At 37.2% G+C, this 27,566-nt stretch overlaps 1 protein-coding gene and 1 non-coding gene across 3 annotated transcripts; one reads left to right on the plus strand and one right to left on the minus strand.

The window, feature by feature from the left end:
- Nucleotides 1–1,807: 1,807 nt before the first annotated feature.
- TRNAH-GUG (transfer RNA histidin (anticodon GUG)) lies at nucleotides 1,808–1,879 on the plus strand. Its single transcript has one exon. It is a non-coding gene; the product is annotated as a tRNA-His (tRNA).
- Nucleotides 1,880–4,599: 2,720 nt separating this feature from the next.
- On the minus strand, nucleotides 4,600–10,492 carry LOC107783430 (uncharacterized). Of its 2 annotated transcripts, XM_075222716.1 has the most exons (4): nucleotides 9,370–10,492; nucleotides 7,385–7,552; nucleotides 4,831–6,405; nucleotides 4,600–4,751 (listed from the first exon to the last, which is right to left on the minus strand). In XM_075222716.1, the coding sequence occupies exons 1-4, from the start codon at nucleotides 9,922–9,924 to the stop codon at nucleotides 4,719–4,721; spliced, it is 2,331 nt and encodes a 776-aa protein (XP_075078817.1). In that variant the 5' UTR covers nucleotides 9,925–10,492; the 3' UTR covers nucleotides 4,600–4,718. The 2 variants fall into 2 exon arrangements, with proteins under 2 accessions (XP_075078817.1, XP_016459884.1); XM_016604398.2 differs by having other exon boundaries at nucleotides 4,600–6,405.
- Between the last annotated feature and the right edge of the window lie 17,074 nt (nucleotides 10,493–27,566).

A 27,566-nucleotide genomic window follows, 5' to 3' on the forward strand; every position in this document is an offset into this window, starting at 1 on the left:
GGTAACATGGGGTAGGTCCATGCATTCCATATGAAACCGAGATACGAATTCTCTTAGCATTTCATTGTCCTTTTGTCTCACTTTGAAGAGGTCTGATTTCCCAGTTGCGACCTTTATTGCTCCATCCTGTGCCTTTACGAACGAATCAGCAAGCATGACGAATGAATTGATGGAATTAGGCAAAAAATTATGGTACCATATCATTTCCCTCTTCGATAAAGTTTCTCCAATTTTTTTCAACAGAACAAATTCAATTTCATCGTCTTCTAAGTCATTTCTTTTTATTGCGCATGTATAAGAAGTGACATGCTCATTAGGATCAGTGGTTCCATTATACTTGGAAATTTCTAGCATGCGGAATTTCTTCAGAATAGGTTTCGGAGCTGCACTTGGTGGGAAAGGCTTCTGTACGAACCTTTTCGAATTCGAACCCTTCCGAATCGGGGGTACCCCCGGTATTTGATCAACCCACGAGTTGTGAGTTTATACCTTTTTATCATTAGCCTCGATTTTCTTTTCTCCTGATTCAATCTGTTTAGTGAGCTCCTCGAGTATCTTCATGATGGCGGGGTCAGTTCCTGATCCATTATCGTTCAATTTCTTCTGTACAACCTTGATCCAATGAATAACTTTCTGTGATGTATAGAGTTCGATTCTGCTTGGTACTCGATTCTGATTTTGGAGTTGCGCTATCGCAGCCTGCCGAGTTTGTAACATGTCAAATATCATTCGAAGGCTAATCCCGCCTTCTTCACCACCCTGTGTGTTCTGATCGGCTGCCCGGGCATCTCTGCAGGGTCGGCGCCTAAATCTTCACTAATGGCTACACGAGAACTGACATCAACTGGATCTGCGGCCTGTGGTATGTCGGGATTGATTGGAGGTACTCCATTTCCCGGGGCGACTACGTGTTTGTTCTTGCCATGAAGACCAAGTCTCTTAACCTTGTGGTCGTGGGTTCGGGACCCACGGTGGGCACCAAACTGTTTACCCTAAAATTTGAATAACAAATAAACTTATATTGTGATTTTAAGGATATGTGATTTCACCTAATACCAATTGATAAACGTAAATATAAGCGATGCAAATTGACAATAATATAAAACAAACCAGCATTTGGACAGGGCCCTCGAGCTCAGACACCCTAAGAGCTAGTTATGAAAGAATAGTTAAAGGCACAATAAGATGATGAACAAGAAAGTAAGTTGAGAAATATTATATTCCTTTGATATTCCTTTGATATTATATTCCTTTGATATTCGTGAATGTAAGGTGTTTACAAGATGATTAGGACCCCCTTTATATAGTAGAGGAATCCTATTTAAGATACATGGAAGTAAATCCCATGATTAACTAGATAACCGTCCTTGATTTGATCTGTTCCGGGATTTACGCCATGATCTCCGGCCAATCACGGATATCTCGCCTTTCCGTTACTATGCCTTGCTCGAAGTCTGTCACGTTTGGTCTTGGTCGATGTTGGCCTCGATATCGGCAGACACCTCGATCCTAGAACTCGATGCCTCGTCTCCGTGCTCTAATCCGATTCATTACGAGGCAATCACTCGATGCAGTTCCCTTATCTCGATCAAATAGCATAATCGGGTAAGCCCGGTTTTAACCGTATAGAGTTTGAAAATACATTATTTGATGATACATTTTTTTGTTTTATTTTAAAAAGTCTAACATATAGGCTCAAACTGAAAGTTCAAAATAATCAAACTAATTAATCCGAGACAGAAATTAACCTCAATTATCGTAATAAACTATAGGTCTTAATTATATTTTCTGCAATTAACGCCAGCAAGTGGCTGTAGTTTAGTGGTGAGAATTCCACGTTGTGGCCGTGGAGACCTGGGCTCGAATCCCAGCAGCCACATCTACTTTTTATTTTTCAAGTTACCGCCTTCTGAGAAACGACGACGTATAATTACCAGTCACCCTCACCCACGTCAACGGTGGGTTAAATAGATCCAACGTCTCCCAAAAGAGAAGAAAATCGAGATCGTACCTGTTGGGCTTCTTCGAATTTTACACCAATTCTCCGTTTCGTCTTAGTATCACTGTAAGTTCTTTGTTCTTTTTTCATAGCAAATCAAATAATTTCATTATCTCTCGATCTATACTGCATTTTCCTGATGCTTGAATCCTTCTTTGTCCCCCCTCAAAATTCACCCAATTTCTATTGAGCATATTCTGAGATGCTATTTTTGTTGAATTTTTGTATTCCTTGATGATTTTTCGTTATATTTTGCAATTAATGCTTGATCTTTTGTTTCATGCTGTTTGGAGTGTTATTCCCGATTAAATTAATTTTTGGCGTCTCTGTTAGTTCCATAAGGAATGACATATAAATATCAAATGTGTGTGCGGAAAACGAAAATTGTTAAAAGGAAGTTTTCGTAATAATTGAATGAATTATGTAGAAGAAAAAGAACATAAATTGAAAGGGTAGAATCAGTAGACTATAAATCAAGGATTCTGAAGGGTATGAAAATAATGGCAAAATATGGTAAGATATTTCAAGAGCTGCAAATGTTGAGCTAGTCGTAGGGTTTGTTTTCTATGACGTAAAATAATGAAAAATGTTATTGGATGGAAATGTTAACAAGGGAGATAATTCCAAGATCATCTTCTGTTGTTTGTTTGACATGAAGTTTGGTGGTGTACGATTAGAATGTAGAGTTGTAAGGTTGGGTATGTTGTGGTGTTCAATGAGTTTCAACGAGTGAAAATAATGTCTAAATGTTGGTGAAGTGAGTGATTTAGTATGAGTGAAGAAATCTAAGGAGATACTGGCTTTATGCCCCTTAAAAAGATGGAAGCCTTTTCCCATTTTGGGTTGGTTATTGGCAATTCTACTTCATCAAAAAATATATAAGCTATTGAAGATAGCTAAAGCAATTTTGCCAAGAATAATTTCCTGATAATACCAGATCAATACTTGGTGATGTGTAAAAGGTCTTTGAACTTTACTTGCAGTTTTAGCTCAACTTGGAAACCTCGAATTGCTGGTATTTAGCATAAACTACGCTTTCTTAGCATGTGCAATCCCTTATGAGTCTGTGGGGATGGAGACATTTGGCCAAGATGGGTTTTCAATTTCTGGATTTCAGAGGAAATGTTTTCATCTTTCATCTGGAATGATCCTAATTAGGGGCTAAAAGAAAAGAAAGAAGAGGAAGATGTAGGGGGAGTATTAAATAGAGTACCTGTTTTAGGATTGATTGGAAAAGAGAAAAGAGGAAAGTGTAATGTGACACTAACACCTAAATGTGGTTTGTTCATTAGCCTAGAGTTGTTTTTAAGACTTTACAAACAGCTTCATTAAATGATGCTTCTGACTTTATTTGAAGGAAACTAAAGGAAAAGAAAGAAGAGGAGAAGAGGGAACTAAGCTTAACCTTTTGCTGCTGGATTGACTTTTTAGGAACAGAAAGTAAGGGAGAAGAAAGGAGAAGATAAGGCCATGTACCTAAAAAGAAAGAGCTGGCATGTGTGCGTTGACTCGAGCTTTGCAAGTCTCTGGCATTTGCCGGCATCTTAGCACTTGGGCACTCATATGCCGCTAGATAATACGCTGTTACGCTAATCATGGATATCTCTAGTCTTTTCTTTTCTCATTGTTCTCCATGTAAAATGAGTGCTTAGTGTGTTGGTGTGTTTGTTTTTTTGCCATTGTTTTCTATATTGCCTTTCTCATTTTGGTGCTTTATTCGGTTGCCTTTGGTGTCTGGTAGAGTCTGTTGAACAGCTTGGCTGACTAATTATCTAGCCATATAATGTCTTTTAGATTGTTAAAGAGCAGGTGTTATTTGGAGTGTGTGGCTGCATAAAACTTTTAAGTATGAATGCTGAGGATGGAGTTGTTAAGGATTTTAGATCGTGTCAAAGGAAAAGAAACTCAACAACAGTTGACATGATGTTTGAACTTAAATAAGAAGTAGATTAGAATAGATGGTCACTTTCTATTGACTATCCTTCTCTTTGTACTAATCCTTTTTCAGAGTTTTATTGTCTACATATAGAGCGACAAGTATGGTGGTTGATTTGTCTGATATTTTGGTTCTTTTGTCCATGAATGTTACAGATGATTGACGACCAGGACCTGGGCTTCTTCGCCAACTTTCTTGGTATCTTTATCTTTGTGCTGGTGGTTGCTTACCATTATGTGATGGCAGACCCAAAATATGAAGGCAATTGAAAGCTGTTTCTTTAGAGTTAGCTTCGGCAACCATACTTATGTTCTTTACCTTGGCATCTCTATATGTTAGATGAATGAACTTTGATGTGGCAGAAACATTTTCTACTGAACATGGAGTTGTATCTTGACTGCTTCTTGTCGAAAACTATTTATCAGTGTATGGATTCACAGGATTATCAAATGGAGTAAAGGATCTAAATCTTTTCCTTTTCTACCATTGTTTTAATGTCTTAGAAGTTTTTTCCTGTTAAAAGCAAAAGATATTGTTGTTTCTGTAATTTGCTTGTGTCGCTTTTTTCAGGTTAGCCTTGATCGAAAAACGTTTCTTACCCGAAGTCAGAGGTAGAGAAGATTCGGAATAACATGTTATCTTTGAATTTTAAGGGGAATTAAAATGGGAAAAGAAAAGCAAAATAACTATAGATGATAAAATGCTAAAACCCCTATTTTAGATCTACAGCCTTATGCTTTTTGGTTTTGAAGGTTATATAACTTGGCTCTGAAGGATTTGCTCCTAACTTACAGAAAACTTTGGTAATGTCTCTTTCTTTTTATGAACAAATTGGCTCACCCAGAGGATCTTCCCATCTCACCAAATCTTTTATCCCTCTGTCTATGTCTCTTACTTCCCTCTCCAAAAAGCTCATACAAAATTCTAAAGAACACAAAAAACCAACTATGGTTTCTCTAAGCTCTATACCTGCAATGTCCCTTACTTTACCACAAACCTCCCTTGAGTGTTCAAGGAAAGAACTTAGAACCATCTCCATCTCCTCATCATTTGTAGAAGAAATGATACACTCATTTGGACACGATGAATTCCCTTCTTCAAGGTCATTCAAGATATTCTGCTCTGGTTGGATTTGAGAAGCTTTTAACAGTCTGATAGAAATGGTTTTCTCAAAGCAGCTCACTGCAGAGCTTAGGGCATTCTTAAGATGCTGTAAGTCCTTGTTTATGTATTGTTGAAGTTCCTTTCTATCAGGATAATAGCTATCGAATGCTTGTGAGAGGAATTCAATATCATAAGCCATGAAAAACAGAACATCTGCCATTGTTGACAAAGATTTTTGGAGCTTCTGGTAGCAAGTAATTGGAAAAGGTGAAAACCAGAAACTAGGTTCCAACACTGCATCCTTAATGAACTTTTCCAAATCTTGGACTTGAGATTTCAGATTCCTTTGCTTTTCCATTAACCCCTTTTGCCTTGAATCAACAATCATGTGTTCAGTGCAATCTTTGAGTGTTCCTTGGATCAGATAGAGATGCTTTTTAACTAAAGTTGCTGAACTTGTTGGCTGCATAATAAGCTCAACAACGACGAAACAAGCTAGTCCAATGAAGGCTTCAGTGAGTCTATAAATGGCGAATTCACTAGGTGGACCATAACTCTTTCTGCCCAAAATCAGTAGTGAACCTATTACTGCTGCTGTTCCCCCTGCTTGAGTGAACATCCTACTATGCCTTAGAAATGTGGTGAAAATAATCCAAGGGAGGAGAGACAAGAACCTTATATGCGCGGCTTTTTGAAAAATAGTGCAGCCAAGTACACCATACACTGATCCTATGGCTGTTCCTTGTGCTCTAGCATTTGCTTCTGTGAAAATTGCTTGTTTTCCGGTAACAAAGCTGAGTGCTATTGTTAGGCCTGACCAATATCCATTCTCTGTATTAAATAGCAGACCAAGTAGCACGGCCAGCCCTAGTGAAAATGAACACTTAAACGCGAATATCACCATTCTTTCGTTGATCATTGGCACAGTCCAATTGATGCAGACTCGTTCATAGCACGATCTGTTATTACTTTCCATTGCATCTCCTGATCGTTGATCAGTTATAGGTATGATCGTATCAGAATCACTCGTGCACATTTTTAAACAGGATAAGAAGAAAAGTGCTGGCTGATCTAGTTTGGTTGGTAAAATTGGTTCATGGGGTAGACTAGAAGACCTTTTCTCAAACTCCCCTTCTGTCACTGCAAAAATGGATCTATCTTGCCCCATTTTTTCACCAAGAAACATGAGAACATTATGTGAGACTTTAAAGAGCTCTTCATCTATCATTCTAGTGAGGAAAGAAGGGTAAGAAGTTAAGGCCATTTCCATTCCTTTCATTGAAACTTCCATGTTTTGCAAACCATGTCCTGGATCTGTGTAGGGAATCAAGAATCTCAGCCAAGGTTTCTCCCATTGCAAACCTTCCTGCTCAAATTAGGAAGGTATTTTAGATTATGAACAAGAATGGGTTAATTTCACAAATGGTCAGTGAATTGTATCCACCATAACAATGAAGTCACAAACCTAACTGAACTTTACTCATTATAACAGTAACCTGACAAGATTCTTCCGCTAAAACAGTAAAGTCACCTTGATCGGTAGGTTTTGTCGTTATGGTTAGTACAGTTTGACGACTTTACCGTTACAAGGGAGAAATTCAAAAATAACCAGATTTACAAGTGGTCATTCAAAAATAGCCACAGTTTCAAAAGTCACCGAAATTTAGCCACTTTTCATGTAAAGATAAATCTGAACGAAAACACTGTTAAAAATCCGGCAAATACTCTAGCATAATATACTGGAGTTTGGAGTTCCACTATACTTTGCTGGAACTCCAGTATATTATACTAGAGCCGGCAAAGTATACCGGTCCAACATAATATGCTGGAAGTTCATGGACAGGTGCACCAAACTCCAGTATATTATGTTGGACCGGTCTCTGTTGCAGCAAAATAATGGCTATTTTTCAATGACTTGGCAAATGCTGGTTATTTTTGAATGAACAATCCGAAAACTGGCTAGCCCGTATTATTTTGACCGTTATAATGGGTAAGATTCAGCTACTTTAATGTGGTGACAAAAATATTTTTTTAAATTTTTATTATTATAATAGGTAAGTTTAGTAGTTTTACTATGTTATGCTGAATCTCCAAAATGTTGCCACACCCGTGTCGGATACTCCAAAAATACACCACTTTTGGAGGATCCGACATGAACTCGACAACATTTTCGGAGAGTCTGAGCAACATAGGTTTTACGATAATAGTGGTAAAGTTCAGTGGCAAAAACAATTTTATGACTTTACTATTATGGTGGATACAATTTAGTGATCATACGTGAAATTAATCCAAACAACTGATGAATTCAAAGCCTGAGAACTTTTTTAGGGATCTCATGAGCTTACCTCCAAGAATTTGATAGTCTCAAGAAGCTTAGTTCCTGTATCAGCAGAGGGCTTTGCCTGAGATATTAGTTCCATGGCTATCTGATCATCTTGAGTATGGATTGCTTTCAAATATAAATTTATTCTCTTTGAAGCATTTTCTGCATAGATTTTGTATAGGTTTCTCACCTGTTGACAATGTTATTCACAATATTAGCAATCATCACCTTGTATCATATTTTTAATCTAAATATGCAGTAGTAAATTAGCCTATGATCTTAGAAAACTACTTAGTTGTTTAATTACCAGACAATAAGTTGAAAAGGGAATTAATTTATCTCATCCATTCTCAGTAGGGGAAGGGGAGCCTTGGTGTAACTGATAAAGTTGTTGTCATGTAACTAGGAGGTCACGGGTTCGAGCCGTGAAAATAACCTCTTGCGGAAATGAAGGGTAAGACTGCATACAATATACCCTTGTAGTTCGGCTCTTCCCCGGACCTCCAGCATAGCGGAAGCTTAATGCACCAGACTGCCCATTCTCAGTAGATGCACAACTTAGATTTATTAACATCATTTTAACTTAGATTTATTAACATCATTTGCTTTGACACTTGAGATTTACTTGGACAGAAACATTCTAACACGAAGTATGGTCTAAGACTATGGTCCTACAGTATTTATTTTGCGATCTCAAGGAGCCGTCAAGGAGCCGTATGAGGTGAAAATCTAGCACGTTGTTCCATAATAGTAACAGGACAGAATGATGTTATAAATTCTATTATCAAAACATTGAATGAAGTAGGCAACAACTATATGTTACTGACCCTACATATTTATTCCCAAATGGTTAGAAAGGTATTTCTAATGTGGAAATTTAATTCCCCTTACGTTTACAATTTTGCTCAAACAGACTGGAAACATCTGTGATGTTTATGGACCATAGAAGAGAACCATACCAAGCACATAATCAATCAATTTGCCATAGGAATAAGGGCACTTCTATCTACCACAAACTAATGCAGTATGCATATATATGTCAAGTTTAACATCAAGAATTTTACTATTAGGCGTTTAGACATAAGAATTTTGTTCCTTTTCTGTTGCACTATACTTAAGAATTTGAAATTGAAAAAGAGGCTGGCAGTTGTGTTTGGACATAAATTTCACTTGGAAAAAGAGTTAAAAATTTTGTGAGTGAAACGACCATTATTTTACTCGAAATACAGCTCAAAGCAAGTTAATTTAATTTTTTCAACTTCAAGTTCTTCATTTCAAATTGAAATTTGAAATTAAAATAATTTATAAAGTTATAAAACAAATTTTGATTTGCAAATAATGTATGTCCATACGCCAAATGGACGTTTCCTAGAAGATCCAAATTACTATACTTCATCAGTGTCTTGATCGACCAGACTAAAGTTTACACTACACATCTTAAGAATTTTCTAGAGAAAAATATTACTAATACTTGACAAACTAAACCATTGAGCAAATTAAAAAATATACCTAAATGACGAATATACGGTTAAAACAAGTGATTTACTTGACTTTTCAACGTGAGCTGTAAACCTCGGTTACATCGAAGTATAAAAAGAAAAAACAAATTGAATGGTCATTATGGTACATATTAAAAGGAGTTTAAATTCTATGCGTTAGTGGTACGAAAAGTATTTACAAAATCGAGTCACATAATTATTGGTAATTTTACTTGACACTAGTATATATTGATTAATAACCTAAAAGAAATATTTAACATGTTAAATTACACTAATATTGTAAAAAAGTCACTATTTTATCGACTATCGATATATATAACTTAAATCCTATTAAGAATATCAGTTTTTATCAAATATCCATGTTTAAAAATGATCATTTTTCAATCAACCAAAATGGTCGTCGTACAAAATTAGATTTAGCAGTTTAAAAGGCTATACTAAAAGATAACCACATGTAACCGTCGAGAGAGAGTAGTATTTTGAAACTTGATTAAAGTTTGATGCATACCTCATGATAAGCTAGCCAGGGATAGGGCAACAACAGAGATAAGATAGAAGCCACAGCTCCAAGGGCAGTGCTAGAACCAATTCTAAGAGGGTGCAATACAGCCGAATTGACATAAACCCCATGAATAACAACATCAACATACACTATTACAAGCTGTCCAAAAGCAATTCTCTTACACATCAAGTCCGTACTCGCCGGCAACACCACCAAAAACGCGCTCACCGCCACCATTAAGGCGGCTACTTCCGGCGAGAAATCGTTGGTAGTGACATAGCCATGTAGCCATAAGCCTAGCATGGAAAGAGGCATGACTTGAATTGTGGCAAGACATGCATGCCAACATCCCCTTAAGGCATGGCCTAAAGTGGCATCGGATACTATGAAAATAGATGTAACGTAAGAAAATGAAGGAAATGCTAGTTGCTTCGCAAGTGAAGGTGGACTATATAGGGTGACACAACCCACTATGGTGCATGCTAAGGCGGTACGAATGGCGGAGTGTAGCCTCATCCACCACATGGCACGTGCTCGTTTTGCCACCATGGTAGTTGCCATGATAGTAATAAGACGACTACTTTCTGCACGCCACTAAATTAAATGGCTAATTAGAAGATTCCACAAAGATGATTACTTTCTTTGCGCCACTAAACAACTATATGGACATTCACCTGCTAATAACAAGACGACTACTCTTTGCACGCCACTAAATATGGTTGTATATGGACATATATGCTAGCAACAAGATGACTACTTTCTCAGCGCCACTAAACAACTATATGGACATTCACCTGCTAATAACAAGACGACTACTCTTTGCACGCCACTAAATATGGTTGTATATGGACATATATGATTTACTTGCTAGCAACAAGATGACTACTTTCTCAGGGCCATTAAACAACTATATGGACATTCATCTGCTACCAACAAGACGACTATTCTCCTCACGTCACAATATATGGCTATATGGACATGCACGATAAATTTATGCAATGGTTCAGGAAGGTATTTTGTGAAATAACGAGAGGGAAAGAGGATGAATTTAAGTAATTATATAGCAGGCTCAGTAGTTTATTGAATAGAGAATGGTTTTGTAATTTTTGGTTAGTGACAAAGTAGAAGTGGTCCTCTAGGCTTGAGCAGGAGAAGTATTTATAGAAGCTAAACTGTCACACTCGTACATCTGGATATCCAAATTTTTAGCTCAGTTAAAGAGTAAAATATTGCTCACGGAATAAAGGGGAATAAATTAGTTCTAGCTAATTCTAAAAGAGTATCGGATGTTTAATTAACAACCTTGAGATGTAAGCATATGTTCCTCATCTTAAGGGAAATATTCATTTTAATTGTCTAAACTACTTAGGGTGTCTTTAATGGAATTGAAGGACAAAGAGTATAAGAAACAGTGAAGTTAAGCTTTTCGTTTATTCCTTTTTCTTAAATTGGTTAGTTATTTGGAGAGTATTGGCACTCCCCCCTCCCCCCTCCCCTTTTAAAACTAACGGTGATGTTTGGATCAAGCTGTACGTATGTCGACTATTGCACTCCTGAGTATCTGTTATCTTCCAGTAATACAGGTATCGAATAATACTATCGAGAAGATCAACTTCTGCACGAGCCTTAACTATTGCACTAGATACATGCGCTACCTTTCAGCAACACATGTACTAGATAACTTTAGGGAACAAGACTTGGGCAGATGGGAGAAAGTCCATTATAATTTTTGTGTCTACCTGGTTTATATGATTTAACTTTTAACCTACTTAATTGAGTACTAAACCATATCTTTGGATTCATCCAATAATTTGTCATTATTCCTTGTTTTATAGATTTTCAAATTCCCAAAAAATGATTAAAAATTTAATGTTGATTTATAAATAACAATAATATATGTCATTAATCACTAATAAGTATGTAGACCCTCATCAAAAATTGTGAGGCTCTGATGCCTACCCGTTTAGTGAGGGAACCTCTACACTTGTAAGCCTCTCACCTTGGCCGGTGGAGTTGAAGTAATAGAAAATTGTTCGATCACCTCGTTCAGGTTGCAACATAGTATTAATTAGACACTCTTATTTTAGATTTAGATCTGCAGTTATGTATATTAGTACTAATCCATATTATTTTACTAGATGCTTCAAAAACGTAAAAGAAAAACTCTCCTAATTAACTCCAGGTATCTTTGATATTGTTTAGTTAGTTTAAACCTTTTTGCTTACAAACAAGTATGTAGGAAAAGGTGGCATGTAATATTCATTCAACATCTAAACATTACTTAGGTACACGTGAGATCTAGTGCGAACCTTATAGATTAAATTAAATCCATTACTTTTGACTCAAATTCTTTCAGTTTTCACACAAAACTCTCATATCTATCTATCTATCTATCTATCTATCTATCTATCTATCTATCTATCTATCTCTCTCTCTCTCTCTCTATATATATATATATATATTGATTCACTCATAGATGTGTATGGTAATCAGTGGCGGACCCAGAATTTTGTGCAAGCGGGTTCAGTCGGAGAAGTCCATAACTAACATAAGCGGTATAAGCGGATTCAACAATAGTTTCTATATAAAATTTACCTTGCTTTAGCCATAATTTATACATATACACAATATTATTTTTTGACGAAGCGGGTTCAGTTGAACCCACTTCTCACCACTTGGGTCCGCCCCTGACGTGCGTTGCACGTTAATAATGGTGCGGGATGATTTAAACATTTATTTATATGGATGAACCATAAAATTTAATTAATGAGAGAAATTTTATGTATACTAATACAGCAATCATCTAAATGCCGAAAAATATTATTACATTATCATAATATATAAATTTAAAATAAAAGGATATCATCAAAACTTACACAAATAATCAATTTTGTCATGTTAATTAGATAATTATATATTATAGTTTAAAAATATTTAATATGATGGTATCTTAACGAACACTTCTTTGTGGCAATATTTTTATTTGTATTTTTCCTCCTAACGTGTTGGTTGCTCCGCCTTAACCAGAACTCTTGTTGCTGATCTTGATATCCATCTTGAAAGTACAACATACAATTGTTCGTGCAATAAAACATATTGCGGTAAATATAGTCCAGTATTTAGGAAGTTTATCCTTATACTTTATTTGTTATATATGCAAAACATAAACATACTAAAAATTATTTGCACACAAATTTAAAAGGATATTTCTTAGTTTCAGAAGACGAAAGGTGAATTCAGGGATACGAATATACTTAGAAGCACATTAACCAGTATTATAATTTTTGCATGTATAACGTTATTGTCAAAACTTCTATATACCATATGTGTGTTATTACATAAGCTATTCGGCTTATCTAAGTTTTCAGTAGCATGACGACATATTTTTCCTTCAAAATTATCCTATATACAATAGATAATCAATTTTAACATAGTCTATTATATATACAGTGGCTCTAACATACATAAGAAATACGAAAGTTGACAACAAACATGTATGGTAGAATACCATTTGGTATTAAAGTATTTAAGTATTATTCTTGGTAGTAATTATTGGTATCATTTTCTGCTGAGTCAAAAACTGAAAACATTTTATTTTTACTATAAAATTTTGCAATCAACATTTTATTTAGTTGATCAACATATTTATTTCTGCTAGCTAAGATATCCTTTTAATTCTATCATGCGATTTGCACAAAATCTAATTATAGAATTATTTCTGTTATTAAATGCGCTACTATTACCATTGGAATTGATAACCAAATGTTAAGGAAGAACCAAATCATCTTTTATTGGATACTCTTCTTCGTTTCCGACACTAAGCAAGAAGACACTGAATACTGGATCTATTCTTACTTTATGTTTCTTGTCAGTTGAATCTTTTTTGTTTGAGGCTAGAAGTATAACTTTACCAAGCTAGCTTTTATAGTCTCAGCTTCTGTCGATTATGGAACTATTGATAGTACTTGACAGAGATCACCCCCCAAACCATTAATTTTTCACCAAACAGTTCATTAATATCCAATATATCTCTAGAACTATGGGCAGTTATAAATTGCTCTGCTTTAATATATTTGTGATGGTTATTTAAGTTGTTTGAAGAGGTATATCAAATCTAAAGTGGGTGGCCTCACAATAAAATCGTTGTTGGTATACCACTTGCTATTATTGCTAACAATGTCATGCCGTTTGATATGATATTTGCAAGTAATTCATGACGTAGAAATATTATTTCGATTCAGCCGGAGGCATTTACAAAGAATAATCATGTTATACCAGAGTCGACTCTTTATAATATAGACTTGAAAACTTGTTCTTGTTTAGGATTTAACTTTGATTGTGCTTCCTCATACACTTGTATAACATTTTGATTCTTAATAATATACTAACCTTTTTACTTTGTGTTCTAACGCTCTTTTTTATGGAATAAATTTATATAGCCTAAGATTTTTTTTAACTTAGAATAGGAATTTTACTCAAATGATAAACTTAAGAAATAATTGAATTGGATTCTTTGCTAAATAATTAATTAAAAGATTTAATTATTTTATTTTACCATAAAAGATAATTTATTCTATGTTGATTCAGATCTTAATATTAGTTCATCTCTTGTTTTGAATATTTAATATTAATTATAAGTTTATTCACCATAAATTTTATTTTTAAATAGTAAAAGATTGATATGACATTTCACTTTAGATCTTTATGTTTGTAAAATCATTAGTGGTATTGACTCTTACCAACCATTTTTTTTTCTCTTTCTCATACATTTATATTCTTAAATATTCTCTTAAGAGTCGTTTGGTATGAGGTATAAGAAGGTATAGTGCTGGTATAAAAATTTAATACCACCTTAATACTTCGTTTGGTTAGCAAATCAGGTATAAGTTATTCCAGGATTAAAATTAACACCGAAATAACTTATACCTTATAGAGAGTGGGGTAATTAGCACTGGTATAACTTATACATTCTTCTTATAAATTATGGAATTGCATATTTAATACAACATGCCAAACGGATAAAAAACAATCCCACCATACCCTATACCAGTATAACTTATCCCAGCATAAGCCGTATTCAAACCAAACCACCCCTTAGTTGTTGTTTAATAATTGGGTATTTTTTAATATTACATGGAAAATTGATTAAAAAATATTATTTGAGTAGGAAAATAGTTCGAATATAAAATAAATAATCGTGATGATATTTTTTTTTCTCAATTTTAACTCTTTATGCAGTCCATTTAATATTACTTTTATTTTTTCTTCATATTAGACATTATGTAGTGGTAATGTACTGCCAATACGAATGATTCTTACAAAAATTATTTTATTAAACCTTCGTAGATATTTTTAATGAGAATTTAATAGACAAAATTTTATTAATTTTAAAATCTTAAATATTAAAAATTAGCATAGAATGTATGTAGTCTAAAAAATAGGTTATTACAGTTATGTCCTTTCTTTGTGAGTTCTTCCATTTAATATTTTAGGGCTATTTTAATATATTAATATTGTATTATGATTTTATAATAATATAGGCTCTCATTTTTCTAAATGAATTTGGATAATGTAATACATTCTTAAATTAAATTAGTAATAGGACATTATAATACGTTTTCAAATTAAATTAATAATAGGAATGTTAAAGAAGTATATCCTAAAAGTAATAGGACTACATGACTAACGATATTTACTTGTTCAATTTTATATGAATTAAACAGCCCCAAAGTAATTATACTAATAAGCTTCCTAAAGGTAATCATGTAGGATTCCTAACACATAGTATTATATCATGATATAGGATTATAAGGATAATATCTAAAATTTCGGTTATGTTCTTTTATTATGAGCTATTATGCTTAATAATATAAGGTTATTTTTGTAAACCGACAATGTATTCATGCTTTTATCATAATATAGATATAGATAGATAGATTAAAAAAAATTATTGTTAGTGGACTTCAAAATTCTAATTTTTAGTAAAATTCTAAACGTATAATTTTATACAACATAGATTATCTCTTTGAAATAACATTTTAGCTTTCAAAAATTTAGTAGATAAAAATTGAGAAGAAGCAAAAGTTGGACGATTAATATGAATAGGAATATTTTTTCTAAAAAATCCGGAAGATTTGATGCAAGATTTTTGTTCTTAAAAAGAAACTTTTTATAGACATGCGTTTCTAATGAAAGTTGGATTTGATTTACTTCATTGGCTATTCGGTTCATCATATATCCTATTATATATATAACTCATCCAAAATTTAATATTATACTATAAGTGATTACGATTCCGTCCTTATATAAATTAAATGTTTAAGACTATTTTTGTAAACTGACATTGTATTCATGTTTTGCATGCTTATATATATATATATATATATATATATATATATATATATATATATATATATATATATATATATATATATAATCACAAAATATAAACTTGTCACACCATGTCAATCGAAGGGCACAATGAACATTATCGTTTGTTATCCTTGAGATTTGACATGCATGATACTTCTAAACTAGATAATAGACACTCTTGATTGTCCTTGTATATTGTTCGCTATACTATAGGCAGGGCAGATCAAGTGCATTAGTTACGGGTTCCCATGAACTCAGTAACTTTTGTCTAGATCCGGTATTTGTATTGAAAAATTCATTAAATGTATATGAATATTTAGCTTGGAACCCAGTCCGTTAATTAAGTTCATATTAACTTGAGATTTCTGTAGGAACCCATAAACCTAAAATTCTGAATCCGCCTCTAACTATAGGGTTGATAAATTTGATGAATTTAACATATACATACTGTAAAAGATTTTTATATTATTAATATAATTTATCGTTTGTGAAATGTATATAACATCTTTTCCAAGTTATTCAAGAAATCTATCCTATAGAAAGTCACATGCAATTAAATTTTAATTAAATAATCTGATAGTATAAAAGAATTCGCACCGTAAATATATAAAAGTTAAACTCAAAATGATTATCTAGTCATTTCTAACTATATGTAACCTTGATATTACCTAGATATTAAGTACGTTCCAACTCTCAATTATCCTTGAAATTGTTGGCAATCCTTTGTAATTAGCAACCCGACTATGTCCTATATCTTTTATCCTTTATTATCTATCCTTTAGGCTTAATATGCAAATAGCAACCTTACTCTTTTCAGAGACGGAGCCAGGATTCCAACCTTATGGGTTCTGAATTTTAGAACACAACTTCAAATGTTAGTGACTGAATTCTACTTTTAATATTTGTACATATTTGATAAACTTTAAATACCAAATATACTATTTGATCAAAAATTACTGGGTTCGGCTGAACCCGTTGTTCGGCTTGTGACTCCGCCCCTGACTATTTCATATACCTTTTATCCTTTATTATGTATCCTTCAGCTTAATATGCAATTTTTGGCTATACAAATATGGTGCATGTATAAGTTGTTGGCTATATATCTTTTACTATACAAGATTTAAATTCTATGGGTTCAACTTTTAAGGTTTTTAACTTCTAACTCATTATATTTTTAAAGTTATGGGTTCATTTTTGAAATTTTAATGGATATCTACACATAAATTACTACTCCGCACCGAAAATTATGGGTTCAATTGAATCCCTCGGTAACACATTACATCCGCCCCTGTCTTTTACGATTGTATCTTCATTTCGATGATCAGTTCATAGGGTTTTCATCAAAATCTATCTTAAACTGATGATTTTTAGCTTTTATAAGTCATTAATTAATCGTCTTATTTTGATACGCAGTTCCAACCCGAAAATACCTCTTCAAATTTCAGAATAAACAAAGCCATATGTATATGAAGCTGCCGTAAAGAGGATAAAAAAAAATTCAATGTACATTACATGATTACAGCAATGACGATGATAGTTTTCTTTAATTTTTGGCATTACCTTTTCTTTAATTTGACCTCTGATTTTAATTAAATCCAAATAGAATGGCCAAACACAATGGTACATTTTCTGACACAATAAAGATTAAAATAAATTAGAGCTTCGTTCGTCCTCCAAAAATCTTGGAATAATGCAAACAATTAAATATTCTAAAATATTCATAAGAGTAGAAATGTGTGAAGATGACATTCTATTTTAATTTGAAAATAAAAAGTCATTTTCCTAATGATAGAAAATTGAACAAATCGGGGAATTAGAGGAAGCGGCATGACGTGAATTTCTTGTATTGATTATTTGATTAACCCGAAGTTTGTTCTTCAGGCTACCTCATTTCGTATTTCCTCGAGTATTTTGACTAAATTTATTTTACTAGACAAATTCTAGGAAATTCAATTTGTTTTATCATTTCATATAAACATGTGGTATCTTAATGGATTACACGTCAATTCTCCAAGCAGACATGTAGTAGGACTATTCATAGTTGGACGCTATAATTTAGAAATATTAATAGTAATTTGATATACTTTGTAACATACAAAGGGCTCAAAATCCATTATATATGACGTGTAAAATAGATAAAGTTAAAATATTTAGGATTAATAAAATAAATAAGCTTAAATTTCTTGCCCAAATTTGACCAAGGCCTGATAACGATGCACTTCTTAGCTATAAGGTTTCAATATTGCTCGAGATCATTTCTGGAAGACCGATTTTATGAATTATGAAATTAAGTTATATGTAACGATAGTGTAATAATTTTATGCTATTAATTTAACTCTTATTTGCCATTTATTATAGTTTATTGATGAATGCTTATTAAAAGAAATTATTTGTCCCGCGAGTCTAACTTGTACTCTTCCTCAAGTGGACCTTTGCATAGAGAAGAGGGGTCATCGGACCTCGTTAACCTCAGCAAATTTTTTAGATATATATGTGTATATAATGTTGAAAACAGTCATATATTTTATCTTGATCAAAAGTCTAATTAATGGGGCGTTGGTCGAGCAGTCTGCTCATTAATTTACCCTTGTCACCTTCAAATCGTGGGTCTCCCTAGGCAACCAAATAAATTGTGATACGACAATATAATTAATCAACATTAGTACAAATAATTAAGATTTACCAATTAATTCTAAAAAGATTAAAATGAAGCAGGCCGACCAATTAATCTGCTACTACTTCCTATATATCTTCATACCTCTTCAAATTTTTAAAAATGGAATTCCCTTTTTAGCAAGGCACGATTAGAGTATACATTCAATTTGTGTCATTATTGTCGAAACAAGGTTGATTGGGGGGGGGGGGGGGAGGGGGGAGGGCTACGTACCGGGAACTCGTTACAATAAAAGTAGCTTTAATTTTTTATTAGACTTTATATTTATATATACAAATTTATTAAATATGTATGAATATCTAATTGATAATCCAATAGTTATAAAAAAAATTAATTTCAAAGCAAGTTCAAAACTCATACACTTTAAAATTCCAACTTCAGCCTTGATTGATGACTACGAAAATGACGTGACAACGCCATGCATGAAGAAAACCACCGTTAATTCCTCTTTTCTTATTTTACCCAGGGATCAACTAATTTAGTGTTGTTAATTAAATGGACTTTCTAATGTATATAAGTGAAAACAACCCGAACTTTCTAGTTTAATTTGGTTAGTGAGACACAGGGGCGAATCTACCTTGTTGGTTTGGGGCCACCCACACGCTTTGGCAAAAATTCTTAATAACTATGTTGATATATATAAAAAATGAGTTATATATATAAAGTGACACCTTGTGTAACATGTGGGTGCCATGGTTCAAACGTTGCTATTGAAGTCTCTAATATAGAGCACGAATTCAGGTTCAATTCCCTACAGCAGCATTTTACCCTTTCATTTGTTTCAAATTCTTTTTCCTACATATTAGCCCTAAATTTCCTTTATTCTCTGTCGGGCCTTGGGTCCTCATTTCTTCTTCCTTTTCTTTTCCTCATTTTTCCCACCTATTTTTGCTTCATGTTATTTGCTACTAAATCCCTCTATCTTCTTTCTCTTTTTAAATTTCATAATATTAGCCTTCATTTTGCATTGTGACGACCCAAAGGGCCATCACCTGTTTTTAATTGAATTCTGTGTTTCAAAGGCTCTGGAAACATCATTCAGAGTAGCCTCGATTTGCGTACGCAGTTCGGGTGCGTAGCCGAAAAGCTTAAATATGAAATTCTGTGCGGTTCGCACAGGGTGCTGAACTGTAGGTCTTCAGGGAGACCTGTGCGGCCGCGGTCCATTTGATACGGTCCGCACAGGGGGTCCGAGAGGGGTATAAATAAACGGGAATTTAAGCTATATTTCACTTTTCAAAACCCCAAAAACGTAAGAGGCGATTTTTCAAACAACCTTTCTTCTCCAAAAATGCTGGTAAGTGATTTCTAACTAATTTTCTTCACTCCTTAACATCTTTTAACATGATTTCAACTTCAAATCAAAGATTTTCATGGGGGAAATTGGGTGTTTTGAGTAGAACCTAGGTTTTTTCTAAAATTGGGGATTTGGACCTCAATTTGGGGTCCAATTTCAAAACAATTATATATTTGGATTCATGGGGGAATGAGTAATCGGTTTTGGTTCGAACCTCGTGGGGTAATCGGGTTTTGGTCCGAACCTCGGATTTCGACCACGTGGGCCTGGGGGTGATTTTTGACTTTTGGGTAAAACTTTGGAAAACTCATTTTCATGCATTGGGGTTGATACATTTAGCACTTATTGATGTAATTAAGTAACTTGTGACTAGATTCGAGCGGATTGGTGGTGGAATCAAGGGGTAAAGCTATAGTTGAGACTTGAGTGATGATTAAGGCATCGAGGTAAGTGTTTGGTCTAACCCTAGCTTGAGGGATTAGGAGTTGAGTCATATTTGATATTTGCTTCTTGTTGAGTACGACGTATAGGCATGGTGACGAGTATCTATACGTTGGTGTCAAGCATGACCCTGAGTCTTAAATTGAAAGTTGGTGTGTTCTTAAATGACACTTGGGTGCTTTACTTAATGACCTTCTACGATCGAGCATTTTCAAAAATTGAACTGAGTACAAGCTAAGTGGAGACTGGTTATAGCTGATTCTCCCTTGTCGGAATGACTATTTCAATATTGTTGTTCCCTTGCCGGGAAAATTATTACATTGTTGTGTTCCCTTGTCGGGAAGTTATTATATTGATTATTTTCCCTTGCCGGAATTCCTTGAAATTGTAAGATATTATGAAATGGGAGCGGGTGGTACGCCTACCACAAGATATTATGAAATGGGAGCGGGTGGTACGCCTACCACAAAATATTTTGAAATGGGAGCAGGTGGTACGCCTACCACAAGATATTATGAAATGGGAGCGGGTGGTACGCCTACCACAAGATATGAGAAATGGGATCGGGTTGCACGCCTGAAACAAGATGGAAACTGAAATTGAAAGATGTCTTTACCTTTCCTTATCTGTGTTAGAAGTTATATTGTCAGCTTCCTTATTTATTCTTTGCTATTTTGCTTTATCAGCTATCCCCGAGGCATGTTCCCCTTCCCCAGCTTTAATTGCTTATTATCTGTTTACTTTTCCGCCATATATTATAGAACGACACAGGTTTATCTGGAGTCTGGTCCTAGCCTCGTCACTACCTCGCCGGGGTTAGGCCAAACACTTACTAGCACATGGGGTCGGTTGTGTTGATACTACACTCTGCACTGTGTGCAGATCCTGGATCAGCTTTCGGACAGTAGTTGGAGGGCTTCCTTCAGTCCACTCGGAGACCCAAGGTAGACCTATAGGCGTCCGCAGGCCCTGGCGTCTCCCTCTATCTCTATTTTTTGTTTCATTTCCTTTGTTCAGAAACAGTGTATTGCATTTCTTCAGACCTTGTATGTAGGAACTCTTAGACAGTCTATGATACTGTGACACCAGGTTTTGGGGTATTTGAGGTTTTAAAAGTTGTAATAGATGTAGCCTTCAGACATTTCATGGTTAATTTCCGCTTAATTATTTAAAGTTCTGCTATTTTTATGTTATTGCTTGTAATTATTAAAAGGAAGTAATTTGGTAAGGAATTAGATAGTTAAGGGTTGGCATGCCTAGCTCTCATTTGTAGGCGCCATCACGACTCCCGAGGGTGGGAAATCCGGGTCGTGACAAGTTGGTATCAGCGCTCTAGGTTACATGGGTCTCACAGTTCACAAACAAACTTAGTAGAGTCTGAGGGATCTGTACGGAGACGTCTATATTTATTCCCCAGAGGTTACAAAGTTAGGAAAACTTCACATTTGTTTTTTCTTGTCGTGCGGTTCTGTTTCCCAATATTGATTGAATTTCTACTCTGTTCTTTCACAGATGGCGAGAACACGCGCTTCCTCATCTACTACTCAGCAGCCCGAGCCTCTAGCAGCAGCTTCCACTAGGGGCAGAGGGCGAGGCCGTGCTAGAGGCCGAGGTAGGGGCAGAGTTAAGCCCCGAGCAGCAGCACTAGTGGTGGAGCCTCAGGTTGATTTTGAGGAGGAGGTTCCATCCTCAGCAGTTTCGGTGGGCCCAGCTCAGGTCCTAGAGGGATTTATTGCTACCCCAGTTCTTCAGGATGCTCTGGTCCGATTGGCGGGCCTCATGGAGAGTGTCACTCGAGCAGGTTTGCTTCTTGTAGAACCAACCACTTCTCAGGCTGGAGGAGGGGCTTAGACTCCTGCTACACACATTCCGGAGCAGGTAGCTCCCCAGATTCAAACACCAGTGGTTCAGCCAGTTGGAGCAGTTCAGTCGGGTGCCATAGCTCAGATCGGCGATGGAGCGGCTATGTCTGCCGATGCTTTGTGGAGGTTGGATAGGTTCACCAAGCTCTTCACTACTACTTTCAGCGGTGCTTCTTCTGAGGATCCCCAGGATTTCCTATATAGCTGTCACGAGGTTCTCAGGAACATGGGTATTATTGAGACCAATGGGGTCGATTTTGCTACATTCCGCTTGTTTGGATCTGCCAAAACTTGGTGGAGGGATTATTGCTTAGCTAGGCCAGTCGGGTCGCCATCTTTGACTTGGGAGTAGTTTACAGTGTTGTTTTTAGAGAAGTTCCTCCCCATGACTCAGAAAGAGGCCTATCGGAGGCAGTTTGAGCGCCTCCAGCAGGGTTCCATGACGGTCACCCAGTATGAAACCAAGTTCATCGACTTAGCTCGCCATGCTCTTGTCATACTTCCTACCGAGAGAGAGAGGGTGATGAGGTTTATCGATGGTCTTATTCAATCGATTCGTCTTCAGATGGCCAAGGAGGCCGTGAGTGAGATCACTTTTCAGGAGGCGGCCAATGTGGCCCGCAGAGTTGAGATGGTTTTGTCACATGGAGGTGGTTATGGGTTGGATAAGAGGCCCCGTCATTCATGCAGATCCAGTTGTACCTCGTCTGGAGGTAGAGATTCATATGGTAGAGGCCATCCTCCTAAGCCCTTTCAGTCAGCTCTTCAGGTTTCTCACGGTGCTTCCGGTAGCCGTAGTCCTCCGATGCAGTATTTTGACCAGCAGTACTTCAGTGCACCACTAGCACCTTCAGTGCACCACCGCTTCAAAGTTTTTAGGGTCGTCAGCCCCAGCAGTCGAGAGCTTGTTTTACTTGTGGCGACCCAAGGCACATTGCTAGGTATTGCCCTCGAGCTTCGAGCAGTTCTCCGCATCAGGGTTCTCGTGCTCTGGTTCAGGCACCAGATGTTCCACAGACCGCCCAACCAGCTAGAGGTGGGGGTAGAGGTTCTAGAGGTGGAGGTAGAGGTCCTAGAGGTGGAGCTCAGGCCGCCAGAGGTGGAGGCCAGCCAGCAGCAGGCCATCCCAGAGAGGTAGTTCAGGGTGGTGGGACCAAGGCCCGATGTTATGCCCTTCCAACTAGGCCCGAGGCTGAGTCTTCAGATGCAGTCATCACAGGTACGGTTCTGGTTTGTGATAGAGATGCTTCAGTGTTATTTGATCTAGGATCTACATACTCATATGTGTCATCTTATTTTGCACCGTATTTGGTCATGCCTAGTGATTCATTGAGTATTCCTGTTTATGTGTCTACACCGGTGGGTGATTTTATTATGGTAGATAAAGTCCATCGCTCTTGTGTAGTTGTGATTGGGGGTCTTGAGCCTCGTGTGGATTTGTTGCTTCTAGACATGGTCGACTTCGATGTTATATTGGGGATGGATTGGTTATCATCTTACCATGCTATCTTAGACTGTCATGCCAAGACTGTGACCTTAACTTTGCCGGGTATGCCTCGTTTAGAGTGGAGAGGAACTCCTGGTCATTCTACTCGTAGCGTTATCACTTATGTGAAGGCTCCGCGTATGGTCGAGAAGGGGTGTTTGGCCTATTTGGCTTACATTCATGATTCCAGTGCTGAGGTTCCTTCTATTGATTCTGTGCCCATGGTTTGTGAGTTTCCTGAGGTATTCCCTTCAGACTTTCCGGGTATGCCGCCTGATAGGGATATTGACTTTTGCATTGATTTGGCTCCAGACACTCAGCCCATTTCTATTCCGCCGTATCACATGGCCCCGCCAGAGTTGAAAGAGTTGAAGGAGCAGTTGCAGGACTTGCTTGAGAAGGGTTTCATTAGACCCAGTGTTTCGCCTTGGGGTGCACCAGTTTTGTTTGTTAAGAAAAAGGATGGTTCGATGAGAATGTGCATTGATTACCTGTAGTTGAACAAGGTCACCATCAAGAATAAGTATCCACTGCTGAAGATTGACGATTTGTTCGATCAGCTTCAGTGTGCCAAGGTATTTTCAAAGATCGATTTGAGATATGGCTACCATCAGTTGAGGATTAGGGCATCCGATGTCCCTAAGATAGCTTTCGGCACTCGGTACAGGCATTATGAGTTCTTGGTCATGCCATTTGGGTTGACAAATGCCCAAACAACTTTTATGGATTTGATGAACCGAGTGTTCAGGCCTTATTTGGACTCGTTCATGATAGTCTTTATTGATGATATTTTGATATATTCCCGTAGCTAGGAGGAGCACGAGCAACATCTCAGAGTGGTTCTTCAGACTCTGAAGGATAGTCAGTTATATGCTAAGTTCTCGAAGTGTGAGTTCTGGTTAAGTTTAGTTGCATTTCTGGGTCATGTTGTATCAGCAGAGGGTATTCAGGTTGATCCAAAGAAGATTGAGGCAGTCAAGAACTGGCCTAGACCAGCATCAACTACAGAGATTCGGAGTTTCTTAGGATTGGCAGGCTACTATCGTCGATTTATGGAGGGGTTCTCATCTATTGCAGCCCCGATGACAGGTTGACTTAGAAGGGTGCGCAGTTCAGATGGTCGGACGAGTGTGAGGCGAGCTTTTAGAAGCTCAAGACAACTCTGACTACCGCACCGGTGTTGGTTTTGCCCATATTTTCAGGGCCTTAAACAGTTTATTGCGATGCTTCTCGCATTGGGCTTGGTGCAGTGTTGATACAAGATGGCAAGGTCATTGCCTATGCTTCGAGGCAGTTGAAGATTCATGAGAAGAACTATCCGGTCCATGATTTAAAATTGGTAGCCATTGTTCACGCATTGAAGATTTGGAGGCATTATCTGTATAGCGTGGCATGTGAGGTGTTCACTGATCACAAGAGTCTTCAGTATTTGTTCAAGCAAAAGGAGTTGAATTTGAGGCAGAGGAGATGGTTGGAGTTGTTGAAGGATTATGATATCACTATTTTATATCACCTGGGAAAGGCCAATGTGGTGGCCGGTGCTTTGAGTAGAAAGTCAGCCAGCATGGGCAGTCTTGCTTATATTTCGATCGGTGAGAGGCCGCTTGCGTTGGATGTTCAGGATTTGGCCAATTGATTTGTGAGATTGGATATCTCTGAGCCTAGACGAGTATTAGCTTGCACGGTCACTCGATCTTCATTATTGGAGCGTATCCGTGATCGACAGTTTGATGATCCCCATCTGTGTATCCTTAGAAACACGGTGCAGCGTGGAGGTGCCAAGCAGGTTACCTTAGGTGATGATGGATTTTTGAGATTGCAGGGGCGAGTTTGTGTGCCTAATGTGGATGGGCTTCGAGAGTTGATTTTAGAGGAGGCCCATAGTTCCCGGTACTCTATTCATCCAGGCACCGCGAAGATGTATCAGGATTTGCGGCAACATTATTGGTGGCGTAGCATGAAGAAGGATATTGTTGCATATGTGGCTCGATGTTTGAATTGTCAGTAGGTTAAGTATGAGCATCAGAGGCCTGGTGGATTGTTTTAGAGGATTGAGCTTCCCGAGTGGAAGTGGGAGCGGATCACTATGGACTTCGTTACTAGACTTCCGCTGACTCAGAAGAAGTTCGACGTAGTTTGGGTCATTGTTGATAGGCTGACCAAGTCAGCGCATTTCATTCCTGTGGCAGTCTCTTATTCATCCAAGAGGTTAGCTGAGATCTATATTTGAGAGATTGTTCGTTTTCATAGCGTGCCTGTAACTATCATTTTGGACCAAGGTACGCAATTTACCTTGCATTTCTGGAGAGCAGTTCAGCGAGAGTTGGACACTCAGATTGAGTTGAGTACAACATTTCATCCTTAAACGGACGGGCAGTCCGAGCGGACTATTCAGATTTTGGAAGATATGCTTCGAGCCTGTGTCATTGACTTTGGAGGCTCGTAGGATCAGTTTTTGCCTTTAGAAGAGTTTGCCTACAACAACAGCTACCAGTCGAGTATCCAGATGGCTCATTATGAGGCTTTGTATGGTAGGCGATGTCGATCTCCGATTGGATAGTTTGAGCCGGGGAAGGCTCGGTTGTTGGGTACGGATCTAGTTCAGGAGGCCTTGGACAAGGTTAGGATCATTCAGGAGAGGCTTCGTACGACTCTGTCTAGGTAAAAGAGTTATGCAGACCGCAAAGTTCGAGATGTGGCTTTTATGGTTGGTGAGAGGGTATTACTCCGAGTGTCGCCTATGAAGGGCGTGATCAGATTCGGGAAGAAGGGCAAGCTTAGCCCTAGGTTCATTGGTCCATTTGAGATTCTTGATCAAGTGGGAGAGGTGGCTTATAGACTTGTATTGCCGCCTAGTTTATCAGTCGTGCATCTAGTATTTTATGTGTCCATGCTTCGGAAGTATCACGATGATCCATCCCACGTGTTAGATTTTAGTACTGTCCAGTTGGACAAAGACTTGTCTTATGAGGAGGAGCCGATGGCTATTCTAGACCAGCAGGTTCGTCAGTTGAGATCGAAGAGTTTTTCTTTGGTTCGTGTTCAGTGGAGAGGTCAGCCTCCTGAGGCGTCGACCTAGGAGTCCGAGTCCGACATGCATAGCCGTTATCCTCATCTTTTCCCTGACTTAGGTACTTCCTTCTTCTGTCCATTCGAGGACGAACAGTTGTTTTAGAGGTGGAGAATGTGACAACCCAAAGGGCCATCACCTATTTTTAATTGAATTCTGTGCTTCCGAGGCCCTGGAAACCTCATTCAGAGTATCCTCAATTTGCATGTGCAGTCCGAGTGCGCAACCGGAAAGCTTAAATATGAAATTCTGTAAACAATGTTAAGTCTTGACTTTAAAATGAGTTAATTTGACTTCGATCAACCTTTTGGGTAAACGGACTCGGATACATGATTCGACGGTCCCGGAGGATTCGTAGGAAAATATGGGACTTGGGTGTATGCCCGAAATCAAATTCCGAGGTCCCAAGTCCGAGAAATAAATTTTTAAGTGAAATTATTTTCAGAAATTGTTTAAGGAAATTTGAAATGAAAACTGATTAGAAAGCAATGGTATCGGGCCCGTATTTTGGTTCTGGCGCCCGATACAGGTCTTATGTATGACTTGAGTCATTCTTGTGAAATTTGGTTAAAAATGGACGTCGTTTGACGTGATCCGGACTTTAATTGAGAAATTTGATGTTTAAAAGAGTTTTGAGAAATTTTATTGATCTCGAGGTTTAATTCGATGCTCGTGATGTTATTTTGGTAATTTGGTTACACGAATATGTCCGTAGGATATTTTTGAGGTTGTGTGTATACTCGGGTGAGTTTCGACTGGGTTCCGGGATGCCTTAGGCTTAGAAAGTCATATGTTGCAGGTTCAGGAAGTTGCAGTCTCTGAACCCTCTAGTGCGGTCCGCGAGAAATCACGTGCGACCGCGGTCGCCTTTGTGCGGTCCGCGTGGAGGCTGTGCGACCGCAGTTGCCTTTGTGCGGTCTGCACAGGGTGCTGAACAACAGCTCTTCAGGGAGGCCTGTGCGACCGCGGTCCATTTGATGCGGTATGCACAGGGGGTCTGA

This window comes from Nicotiana tabacum, chromosome 10 (genome assembly GCF_000715075.1).
Source record: "Nicotiana tabacum cultivar K326 chromosome 10, ASM71507v2, whole genome shotgun sequence".
Classification (NCBI taxonomy): domain Eukaryota; kingdom Viridiplantae; phylum Streptophyta; class Magnoliopsida; order Solanales; family Solanaceae; genus Nicotiana; species Nicotiana tabacum.

Excerpts from the sequence above, each read along its gene's own strand:
- LOC107783430 (XM_016604398.2), bottom strand. The coding sequence starts at position 9,924 with ATGGCAACTACCATGGTGGCAAAACGAGCACGTGCCATGTGGTGGATG. Across the intron at positions 7,553-9,369 it reads CCTGGCTAGCTTATCATGAG|GTGAGAAACCTATACAAAAT; the intron begins GTATGCATCAAA and ends CATTGTCAACAG. Across the intron at positions 6,406-7,384 it reads AGACTATCAAATTCTTGGAG|GAAGGTTTGCAATGGGAGAA; the intron begins GTAAGCTCATGA and ends TAATTTGAGCAG.